The 12,394-nt window shown below is 46.3% G+C and overlaps 1 protein-coding gene across 1 annotated transcript in view; it reads right to left on the bottom strand.

Annotated features, from left to right (window-relative positions):
* Nucleotides 1-12,394, bottom strand: part of HMBOX1 (homeobox containing 1) — a gene marked incomplete at its 3' end in the record, with an annotated part of 52,263 nt that continues 39,869 nt past the window's right edge. The window contains exon 3 of the mRNA XM_025210711.1: nt 1-439. Within this exon, the coding sequence (XP_025066496.1) occupies nt 1-439 (439 nt within the window). The remainder of the gene's footprint in view (nt 440-12,394) is intronic.

Genomic DNA, 12,394 nt, shown 5'->3' with positions numbered 1-12,394 from the left:
TTCCGATGCTTCGAAACTGTACGACCTTTGAGCCAAGCTGTTCGCAAGCGGATAGCGAGTGGGAGACATCTTCCCGTTGAATGCCGACAACCTCTCGTTACTCTCCCTCCCGTTCTGATTAGTAGTGCAAGGCTGTGGGGAGGTGTCGTAACTGTTGCTGGGTGATGGGGACATCCCAGAGTGCTGGGTCTGTGTGGAAGCTGTGGCTGTCGAAGAAGATGCTGGGACGTTGTTGGTACTGTTGCCGTAAGAACCGCCGCCGTAGCCAGACCTTCTTCCAAACTTGTCACTATGCTCCTGATCAAGACGGTCCAAAGTTTCCAAGGCATGGAGGATTTCATGTCTGGTCATTCCCGTACGTCTCAGGCGCTGAAGCAGGTCTATCTGCTCTATGGTAAATCTGGGTTCATCTGTGTAGTGAGACATGGTTTCCAGCAGACTACAAATAAGGTGACATGTAAAAGCTGATTTCAGTTCAGTGGCTCATTATGGATTATGCAAAGCATGTTATATGCAGGAATTAACAGAAGACAACAGGGCTGATTCTGGTCTCAATTTATAATATTGGAAGCCACATAAATGGCAGGGGAAGGAGGCCCAGTAGGCCGGATCCTTCTCCAGCTGAACTCAGTGAGATGGCTGCCCTTTCAGGTTTGTTTGCTGTCTTAATTATCCCTTCCTAGAACTTTTCAAATCATTCCTCACTCTCCTGTTTTAAATCCCGCCACCTTGCTAAAATGAACATGCCTCTCCTGCCCTCTGGCCTTCAAAGAACATGTGTTATAGAGCAAAGAAAGCTGCTGCATCATTATGGCCACAACCAAGAGTCCATGGTAAACCCCATCTTGCCTAGCCCCCAAATCCACCTAAATGCTTCTGCAAGCCTTGAAATCAAGTGGCTAGCCCCGAGCCGGCAGTAATAACTCCTCCAGAAGCTTAATGTGATCTTGACAAGGGGTTATGAATGATGACTCCTTAAAATGATAGCGGAAAGAGTTCCAGTTCTTAATGTTTGGCTGCCTTGCAGAAGCAGGAAGGAAAAAGAAAAAAAAAACTGAGTTCCCAGAACTGCCCCAGCCGAAATCTGGAGCCTCGCAGGACCCACGTTTTGTTGGCCAGTTTTATTTCAGAAGCCACGGGAACATTAAGAAGAACCTGGGACGATGCCACTGCAAGAAGAGAGCGGCATGGGCAAATACTGACCGAGACCTGAGCTTCTAATTAAAGACAGAAGTCTGCAGCCCTTTCCCCTGCAAAGGCAGGCTCAGGCGCTAGGGAGGCAACTTCATCAGGGCTGTGGATCGCTTTTGGCATCCTCCCTTCCTGCAGGACTCTCTGATTTCTTTCTCCCTTACAAGAACCATGGCCCTTTCTGTCCTTACAGGAGGATCATACCTCAGGCTAATGGCCAGACCTGGCCGAGAGGAATGGGCCAAGTGGGAGCTATGCTTAACAGGAAGGAGACGCAGGTCCCTTTTGAAAAGGGATTTGCATCCTTTGCTAGGATCCCAAGATCTAGAGAGATGGGCAGAAGTGCCCAGCTCCAGTTCTGCAGCCAGATATCATAGGATCATAGGAAAGCAGGGCTGGAAGAGACCTCATCTAGTCCAGCCCCCTGCCTACAGCAGGATCATCCCCGACTAAACCATCCTAGTCAAGTGTCTGTCCAACTCCTCTTGACAACTTCCAAGGATGGAGATTTCACAGCATCTCCCATGCTTGACCACCCTCGCAGCTAGAAAGTTTCTCTGAATCTCCAATCTAAAATTCCTCTGCTGAAGCTTGAGGCCATTGCTCCTAGTCCAGACCCCTACAGCCACAGAGAAAAACCCATCTCCCTCCTCTTCGGGTATTTGAAGACTCTTCTCAATTCCCTTCTTCAGACTAAGAGAAGACCCTCAGCCCCTTTCACTGCTCTGCCCCTCAGCTTCAGAAGCTGCTGCTGCTTATTTCTCTAAAACAATCCCCCTACCATACATCAAATCCCCTTCCAAAATCCACAAGCATGCGTGTCCCCCCGCGGATGGCTGAGGCCATGTGCATGCCTAGGGGGAAAGGAAGGAGACGGAGTCAAGAGAACTCCTGCCGCCCCAACAGCTGAGGGCAAGGGACGGGCTCCAGCCATACTGGGGAAGCTGCTCCCATCTCCGCTGTGTCGTGGTCACTCACGCTGCCTCACTTCCAAGAGAGCCCGATGTTTTATGGCCGATTGTCACACTAGCAGTGACAATGGAGATGATGGAGGGCCGCTCTCTGGCCCTTTAGTCTTGTCCCTAGCATTGATACGTAACTCAAGACACATTTTTTGTTGAATTTTATTCAGTCTGCACTTGTCCGTGTTACTGAGGTGCACTGGCATAGGCAGGATGAGCTAGGTTTTAATCTCAAGCTTTTAGAGAGATAGGAAGACCACCTCCCAGCTCTGTGGCACAATCTCTCCAACAAGCCCCAAACATCATGCTGGCTTGGCAGCACCATATCACAGGCTGGTTCGTTATCCAGCATCAGTGCTGACCGGTACTGTGTTCCCCAAATATTCCTCTCATTAAACGTTTTCCCTGCATATGCTGGCTTGCACTTGCACAGGCTGAATCTCACTTTATTATTGGCTAACCTCCTCAGGTTTGGCATTACTTTATCTAACAACAGTGGGTTTACAACATTTCCCAATCTAATACCATCTACAGATTGTGGCCACAATCCTCCAGTCTGTTGTGCCAGGAGGGCTCATTGATTTCCCAGGCTTCTGGCAAGATTGGGGTTTCGTGTGTCCCTTATGTTCCCTTCCAGATGTTACAGAGCAGACCTGCACTCAGAACACAGCTTTACACTTTGCAGGACTTTGTCATACTAAAAACCCTGCATGGGAAGCTCTTAATCTTATTTTAATCTTTATTTCTAGACTGTAGGTTCCTCTCTTTTCAGCTTCACCTCCATTTCCTGAGCAAAAGTACGGTGCATTGTTCTGCTGCAAAGAAAGGGAGTGGACCTCAGTCAGGGACTAGGGACGGACCAGAATATTCCACTTTCCGCATCAAGATCTAAGCTGCTTTGGTTTACCCACTTTTCACTGCACAGTTAATCCATCCTTTCTCAAAAAGGGCCACTGAGGCTACAAACAGATGTTGGTCTTGTGGTAGGAGCAGTTGTGCTGGGTTATGTCCCAGCACAGCTGATCTGACTGACTGGCAGAGACAGACGTCACCGAGAGCCACTGTCTGCAGGATCGGGCCTCTGCCACTCCTGGGCTAGGGACAGACATTCAAAATGCCTGAGCCTGAATTGATTCAATCTTTGCAGGTTAGTCTAACCTGCCTAGGCTAAACCAGTTTGCAACAGTAAAGACATTCCCCCTGGACTGAGGAAATGCAGGCACATGCCTGCCGTGGCTCAGGCTAGAAGCCGGGAGGTGCTAGAGCAGCCCCCCCTTGCCTCATCTAGGACACTATTTCTCAACCTTTTTTGTACCGGGACCCATTTGTAAACATCGATAGTTAGTCTCAACCCAGTGCCCCTCGCCCCCAACCTGCTGCCCCCTGCCCCCGGGTCCCAGCCCCACAGTGTGTGGGGCATGGGGGGACCCAAGCAACCCCTTGCAAGCTGTAACTCTGCCAGCCTCCAAGGGGAAAGCCACGGTTTCCCCTGCTTTTCTTCTTTAAAGGCGAATCCATTTTTAAAGTTTGTTGATCCATTTTTAAAGTTTGTTCGTAACCCTTTTATATATTCTTGTGACCCACTTTTGGGTCACGACCCATGGATTGAGAAACACTGATCTAGGATAGCACGTTGTATACCAGAGTTCCTTAAATTTTACCCAGATGCCCTTGTGGTGAGCCTGACAACTTGCGCATACCTAAAAGTATAACATCCAAAAGGCCATCCAGGCGTGAAGATATCACGAGATAGAGAATCTATCACTTCCCTCGGTGGCAAATTTCCCGTGCTGTTACAGATGCATGTCTTATTTCCAGTCTGAATTTGTCAGGCTTTAGCTTCAAAACAGTGGCTCTTTTTATGCCTTTCTCTGCTAAATTGAAGAGTCTTTTAGTATCCGGTATTTTCTTGCAATTATACACTGTAATCAAGTTGTCTCTCAATCTTTCTTATGATAAATTAGAGACTTTAAGAGTTCAAACCGCACAGCATTTTCTCCGCCCTCCCAATCATTATTCTGGCTCTTTTCTACACCTTCTTCAATTTTTCAACAACCTTCTAAAAATACAAATGCCAGAACTGGACATAGTATCCCAGGAACAATCTCACCAAGGCTACCTACAGAGAGAAAATCACCTCTCTTCTTCTCCCATTGCTCCTTGGTTATATATCAGTTTTTTTCTGCTACAGCATTGTGATAGAAGCACATAGTGTCCACTATGACCCCAAGATCCTTTCCGGTATGAGTGATTTTCAAGATAGAGTCCCTCTGTCTAAGGTTATTACCTGCATTCCTGGTGATACTATCCTCGATGCATGACTTTCCATTTAAAAAGTATATACCCGAGATATTTTTTTTATTTGCCTTCCAGATTTTGCACCTTGAAATTGGTATTTTGAAGTGCTTTTTTCACACAAAGGGCTAGACACACACTCTTTTCAATTTTAAATGAAAACTGGGTGCCTCACACAGCCAAATGACTGCAGCAACTGGGACTTCAAGGAGAACAAGAAATAAATATTGCAAGACTTGCGATAAAAAATTGCAGGAGGTGGCAACACTGGAACACATCCAATATGCCCAAGCCTCCTCTGCTCCTTAATGAATAACAATACTAAGTTACTATTTAGCATAGAGATTTTAAACAAGGTCTCCATTACTTTCTGGTTCTTCCTCCCCTCTTTTTTGCTTTCCTTGTTAAAGACCAATTTACAAAGCAATTAAGTAAATCAGTCATTTTAGAATCATTATAATTTCATCCACCTCATTAATTAATGGACATTCTCTAGCACTTTATCCCCAGATATGTTTGTAAGAGCCTCTTATTCTCCTTAACCCCTATGGCTAGCTTTAATTCAATTTGCTTTTTAGTGCCCTGTTTTTGCTGGGAGATTTAACCAGCTGCAAAAGGCTCAGCAGGCAAAACACAGGGGAGACGGGAGATAAGGACTGAAGATGCCAGTGAGTACATGAAGCTAGTGATGGCCTGAGGCTGTCAAACTTGCCTACCTTTTTAGCAAACTACCGTAGACAGTATTCAGATACCCTATCTTCTGATCAGGATGTGGGAAAGCTGCATGTTCAGATGACTGTGATTTACAGCAAACTGCTCTCCCGTGGGAAGACCCTCAATTGTGTCCCATTTTGCATGTCCCCCTCCTTTTTTTTCTTCTTTTTTTTTTTGACAAAACACGATCATTTCCAAGGCTGGACATTTTTTTTTGGGGGGGGGGGGGAGAAGGAATCACTACACATGACTTTGCCCATATGATTTTCCTGCCTTCTTTACAATTATGTTACGGCCCATGAAGAAGGTAGGGCAGGGTGGCACCTTCAGGCAACATTTCATGCTAGCATCTGATAAAGTAGGTTGTTGCCTACAAAAGCTCATGCTTCTCTGAACCAGTTAGCCTCAAAGGGCACGTTCAGATCAGCACGCATGTGCGTTTCGCCAGGGATAAATAGCAGTGACACATAGTTGTGCCACTGCTACTTGTCCCCAGGGAATGCCCCTGCACGTGTGCTCTTGCATGTGGCAAGTTGCCTTCAGAGGGGTAGGGGAGGCTGGGAGGTGCTGGCCCCAGCAGCCTTACCTGGGGTCGGTCCTGGGGGTCTCCCAGGGCTCCAGTGGTGGCAATCCAGGTGTGTGGAGCCTTGTCAGCAGCCAGAACATGGCTCCGGCTGGCCAGGCTCTGGTTTTCCTTGGCGCAATCTGCTGCCACGTATGCTGCCCTGTTTTTTGGAGGCGCAGTGTTTTTTTACTCCAGGATCTCCCAGTGTCAAAAACCCTGTTGCACTGCAAATCAGTGCAGCGAACACCTGTGCATGCGGTGTGTGAGCTTTGCGGTGCCGCAAACCTCAGGTGTGTGCTCACCTGAACATGCCCTAGGATGCCACCTTGCCCTACCTTTTGCCTGGCTTCAGACTGACGTGGCTAGCCACCTTTCTGGTTATGTCCCAGGTTAACTGTAAGAATATTCTGGTGGGTAAAGCAGGCCAGGACAAAGCTGACAATTGGGGAGAGTTACTCACACCAGACTTTGCTTGAGGGTTGCTGAACTTCAGGCAAACTTTTTTAGTCTCCAAGCTGCACATGTATATGAACCTAGTGCTGGTAAGAACTACTAGCTTTATGGCCCCAGAGACCACAGTCACCGAGCCACTAAACAGACACGGCCCAGGCAGCAGCCGTCCAAACACAGCCACCACACTTTCAACCGGTGGACCGCCTAGGAGATACGAAAGGCCAGTTAGGTTCCCCTTTGCGCTGAGGCTTCTCTGATGAGACTGTCAGCAAATGCATCACCCACTGCAATGCTGCTTTTCACGGTGGTGACATGGTATATTTATCCAACTGGACTGAGACCAAACAACTTGATTCACATAAGCCACTGCAGAGACATGCTCTCATAACCAACCTGGGTTACAGTTCAACCAGTGATTCAGAACGAAAGGCTATTCTTCCTCCTTTGTCAATTTTTAGCAACATTTTATGCTATACAAAATGTTTCCCCCCCAACATTTTTTCTCTGTGACCCTAGTCATCCAGATGAGGCTTCCCTGCCCTAGGCTCTTGCTTCTCTCCCCTTTCGTCTTTCCCAAGTTACCAGTTGCTTCAGCTGATGCTGGCAGAGAACTCAGTGAAAACATTGAAATTCCCTTCAAAGCTATGATCACTCCACAGAGCACACCATAAACATCACAGCCTGCTCCTCTGAACTAATATCCACTGGTACCAGCTCAACGCCTGCTCTCCATCTACCTGCAGATAGGAGAAATCTTAGAAACAATTTGATGATCACACAGAGGGCACAACCTTTAGGGGACACTGGACTCTGACCATCAACAAACACAAGTTTCCACCCATTTCATTCCCACTTCACATGCATTTCCTGTTTTCTTTCCAGCCTGCACAGAAGGCAGCTGTGCACCACAGATATGCCCCCGAATCCTTTGCGCTCTATTAAGTAATGCCTCTTTTGAAGCATCGTCAGTGCTGAGACTTCTGGGGCGCCAGAGAAAATTAAGACGCCAGTTCTCTTCTAAGCAACACTTATGTTGATCAGTAGCAACTCCAGCATCTTCTGCAGAGTTATACCAGCGCTCAAGAGAGGAAAAAATCAGGTCTTAAGTGCTCATCATGTCAATGAACATAGAGCCATCCCTACCCGTATGTTAGCATAATTAGCTTCTGCCGTCACTTCTCTTCCTTCTGATTTTCAAAGAGGACTCAACTCCTGTTCACCTTGATGCACAAACAAAATGTAGCACTTCTAACGCCTGCTCTCGTCCCAGGGAAACAAAACCTAACATCACCGAGCAGCGAAATCAGACTTCAAACTGATCTACTGAGCTCAAGCCTCACTGGTTTGGTTGATGAATGCAAAACACTGCCTTATGAATGCAGAACGCTGCCATACGCTTTCGATCAAAATGGTGACAGTTAATAAGAGCAGCCTGAAACTTCTGAAAATAAATCCAACGTAATCAAATACTCACCGCTACACAAATTACAGCACACAAGCTGAGAGTGGAATATCAACACATCGCTCCTTTAAGAGTCCTCAAGTTTCTGAGAAAGCTTTAGCAAAAACCCAGAGCTTGATCAAGAGTGGTCCAGTGGATACGGGCTGGCTGGCAGAAAGCAGACCTGGGTTCGCACTGACTCACTGCATCAACCTCGACAGATAGCTTGACTTGTGTGTCTTACCTTCCTCCCGCTTGTCAAATGGGGACACTTTATGCTCCATTTTACAGAGAAAACCGCGACATGACTGCTATTTTCCTAATCAAAAGTCTTAGAAATGAGGGCTTGCTTTTGGCTAGGCATAGGCTGGGAGCGAGGAAGTCCTGAGTTGTAGTGGCACCTCTGACGGATGCTTTTACATCTCCCTGCTATTCAGGTTCCCCATCAGTAAAATAAATAGGGTTTCCACTAGCATAATTACCTTGCAGCCATTAGAAGGAACTAAAACTGTGGCTATGACGCGAAGGAGAGAGCAAAGAGCAGCGAGGACGGCTGAGTGCAGGGCAGAACTGTGATAGCTGTGATAATGCAGGGCAGGACTGTGACCATATGCAGAGCCAAAACTCAGGGGCAAACCCCGAGATCAAGATAAAAAGAGTCGTGTACCGAGTAATGGCTAAACCCCTTCCACAAAGAACAACTCAGGGCTGGAAAGGGACAAAAAGACCCAGGAGTCCCCTGACAGAGGGCGACAGGACTCGCACTCACAAGTTACACAAAGGGTCCAATCAATGCAAAGCAATAAAGCATTTTTCTCAAGTTAAATGGGGAAACTGAGCCACCATGCCAGGGACAGGAAGTGACAGTCCATCCAGGTACTGGACAGGTAAGCTTTACTTTTACAGGTGTCAGGGGTATGGTGGCTAGCTGAATCACTGCCCCACTTCCGGTTTCTCCCAGTTCATCCCTTCAGATCAGCTGCTTTTTTCCCCGTCTCAGACTAGGATCGTTCATTAGGCACTTTCTGGCCCCATTACCATCAAATCTGAACACGTCGCCGTTCATAACCTACTTCTGTTTACAGCGCTCCTGCAAGGCAGGGCAGCACAATCAATGCTCCTTCACAGATGGGGAAACTGAGACAGAGAGAGACTAAAATGGCTTGTCAAACCTCACACAGCAAAGTGGCAGGAACACAAACTTGGTCTGGGACCCAACTATATGGACATGTATGTGTACAAAACCATTTATCCCTCTACTTCCCTCCCCAGCAGACCTGACTGGGGTTCAAACACCCTTGATGCCTCCCTTTGTAACCCATGATTGGCAGTATTGATCAACAGCCTTCTTAAACAAATGATGCCCATTTAGTCATGAGAACAAAGTATCAGAGAAACAGCAACAAAGAGCCTATATAACAGGCGCGCACACACAATATAAGCCTCCTATCTTATGCTTTACTTCCAAGATAAGGACTTCTCTTTACTACACAGGGGCTACTGGTAAAACATTACTGGCAAAGCATCACTGAGCAGGTGCAGCTTGCATTGGCAAAAGCAGGCCAGTACAGCATATACCAGTTCCCTGAATCACACAAACTACAGAGGCAAAACCACTTTTAGTTGTCGAACTTCAGCTACGTTTGGGCTTTTATTGTCATAAAAAAGCCACAGCCCTGACATTACTAGACAACCATACGCAACCAGAAGTGTCTAGTGTAGTTAGATCAGCTTCCCTCTCAAGTCGCAAGAATACGTGACACCCAAGCTGCCTTCTCCCAGGAAGGTTAGAGCCATCCGTGACCCACACGGGTCCCCACTCACAACCTGTCAGCGCTGGCCTGTCCCATATTCTCTGGAAGAGGTGGTGCTGAAACGATCTGATCTTATCAGGCCGTAAATCACATTTTGGGATGCGGCTTGAAACATGCAATGAATGCAGACATTTATGATCATATGTCACTGCCTTACACATTAACTGAATCTGTAGCAATCTTGTGAGTAGATAATCCTCTGCAATGTACAGATAGAGAAACTGGAACAGAGAATTCATCTACCTTAGGCCGCAGAGGGAACGCAGGGACCTTGGACTAGAAGGGGCGTCCTGGACCGAGGAAGGAGCTCGTCTCAGAGCTGTAAGCTGATTCTCTGGGACTCAAAGCTGAGTTATACCAAGCACCAAGTCCTGTGCTAAGTTAGATTCGAACTCCCTGCCCTTCTAGCAGCGCTCTCTCCTGTGCTGCAGACTGATCAAAAAGAATTACAAATTGAACCTCTGTTTGGGTTTTTTTTGGTCTTTTTGTTTGCAGTGGATTTGAGAGCTGCTTCCCTCCTCCTTTTCTCTTTCTCTCTCTTTCCTGCTTTGTTCCTCCCTCCCTTCCTTCCATAGGTGTCTCACGTGGCCTCACATAAAATGGGTCATGATTTCACAACTGGTCAGATGGAGGGGAAGTTTCTACTGTTATTGTTTTATGGCTTTACCTTTTCTTCTCCCCCATCATTTACTTGATATACCAATTCATTCCTTTAAAAATTAATCTCATCTGAGAATAGCGATGATAGATAGATAGATAGATAGATAGATAAACTTTATACCAGTTATACTTATAACAAACCGTATACCATATACCTTAAGTGGGGCAACACAGTGCACTTCCTGCAGCCAAATATTACCTCTTCAAATAATTCCAGCCTTATTTTACTCAGTCAACATCCCCTGCCCCTGCCCTTGCCCCATAAGGCACATACAACCCAAGGAACTTTTTTTTAACAGCATGTACCAACATATATGAACCAACTGAAAAGTAATCATTTTTGGTGTAGAAGACAGCAAGACTCCACAACAATTTGGGAAGACAGCTAAATCCCACAGACTCCAGTTGAATTCAACTGAATCCAACTGAAACTACGAGAAGTTAAATGCCCCTGCTACACGTTACATATACTATGCAATTAACTGGTCGATCGCACAATAAATTTAAACCAGTCACATGTGCAAAAGAAGACCAGCCAGAAGTGCAGAGTAAAGATCACACAATGAACTGGTTAATCCTGCAATTAATTTAGATGGGCCACACATGCAAAGTAATTATCATGCAATAAAAACGACTATATCCAGCCATAAAAAGAGCCAACCAGCTATAAAGTTAGCACTTGAAAATGTATAACAATTCTATAGCTGGTTTCTATCCAGCTTTAATTTGAACATGTAGCAGGGCTCAGAGGCAAAATGGAACTGAAATGTAGACAGGCCAGTGGTACCAATAACCAAAATGTAAAAGGCATGCATTGACCTTTCATTAAGATCTGATTCAGAGTTAAAACTGACAGCCGGAGCTGTCCTTGTTCCTATAAAAGCATACCTAGGATCTCTAAAATCACCAGTCACTCTGCAGCTTCCAAATTTATGGGTATAATAATGAGAGCCAAAGGATACTGCATTACATCCAGGTTTCTTTCCTGTTGAGAACTCGGCCCTCACAATTTTTAAAGGGTGGCTAATTTAATGCTGAAATAAATCTAAACTATTTCCAGTGAGGAGCAGAGAAGATGGGGAGGCTCCAGGGACTGGTAGTGGGATAAGGAGCCTTTCAAGTCTACACTGGTTGTTCAAATCCAGTTGCAGCTGAAAACAACCATCTGATGGCTACACCCAAGGGCCTCTTTGAATCACGGTGGTGGATTACTTGACAATCAGCCATAGTACAACAAACATCTCAATTGTTACTCCTGCTGTGAGCCTCAGCAGCAACGGTGTGTGACTATACCAGTATTCGTATTATATAGCTAGGACCAGGGATCTTGGTTTTCTTTGATTAAAAAAAAAAACCAACCCCACTTTCCAAATTAAAAAAAGTAACCCAAAATCCACATTTTTCCGTGATTAAAATGAAATACTACTATCTATGCTAGTACATCTTAGTACATCTTAGATGTACATGAGCCTGCAGAGATGAACATGAGCCTGCAGTGCGATGCTGCGGCTAGTAAAGCGACCAAAACGCTGGCTTGCATCCATAGATGCTTCTCAAGCAAATCCCGGGACGTCATTCTCCCCCTGTACTCGGCCTTAGTGAGGCCGCAGCTGGAGTGCTGTGTCCAGTTTTGGGCTCCACAATTCAAAAAGGATGTGGAGAAGCTTGAGAGAGTCCAGAGAAGAGCCACGCGCATGATCAGAGGTCAGGGAAGCAGACCCTACGATGACAGGCTGAGAGCCCTGGGGCTCTTTAGCCTGGAAAAGCGCAGGCTCAGGGGTGATCTGATGGCCACCTACAAGTTTATCAGGGGTGACCACCAGCATCTGGGGGAACGTTTGTTCACCAGAGCACCCCAAGGTATGACGAGGTCGAATGGTCACAAACTACTTCAAGACCGTTTCAGGCTGGACATAAGGAAGAACTTCTTTACTGTCCGAGCCCCCAAGGTCTGGAACAGCCTGCCACCGGAGGTGGTTCAAGCGCCTTCATTGAACACCTTCAAGATGAAACTGGATGCTTATCTTGCTGGGATCCTGTGACCCCAGCTGACTTCCTGCCCTTTGGGCAGGGGGCTGGACTCGATGATCTTCTGAGGTCCCGTCCAGCCCTGATGTCTATGAAATCTATCTATCTATAGCTATCTCTCTCTATATATATAGATTTATACAGACAGATAGATAGCTATATATATTTTAGTGGTGTTTTATTTTAATCATAGAAAAATGTGGATTTTGGGTTACATTTACAACTGGGGACTATTCTAAATCAGAGAAAACCAGGATCCCTGGATATGACT

The sequence above is a fragment of the Alligator sinensis genome, unplaced genomic scaffold (genome assembly GCF_000455745.1).
Source record: "Alligator sinensis unplaced genomic scaffold, ASM45574v1 scaffold637_1, whole genome shotgun sequence".
Lineage (NCBI taxonomy): Eukaryota > Metazoa > Chordata > Crocodylia > Alligatoridae > Alligator > Alligator sinensis.
Note: the sequence above shows the minus strand (reverse complement) of the source record. Positions and strands in the feature narration are given on the sequence as shown.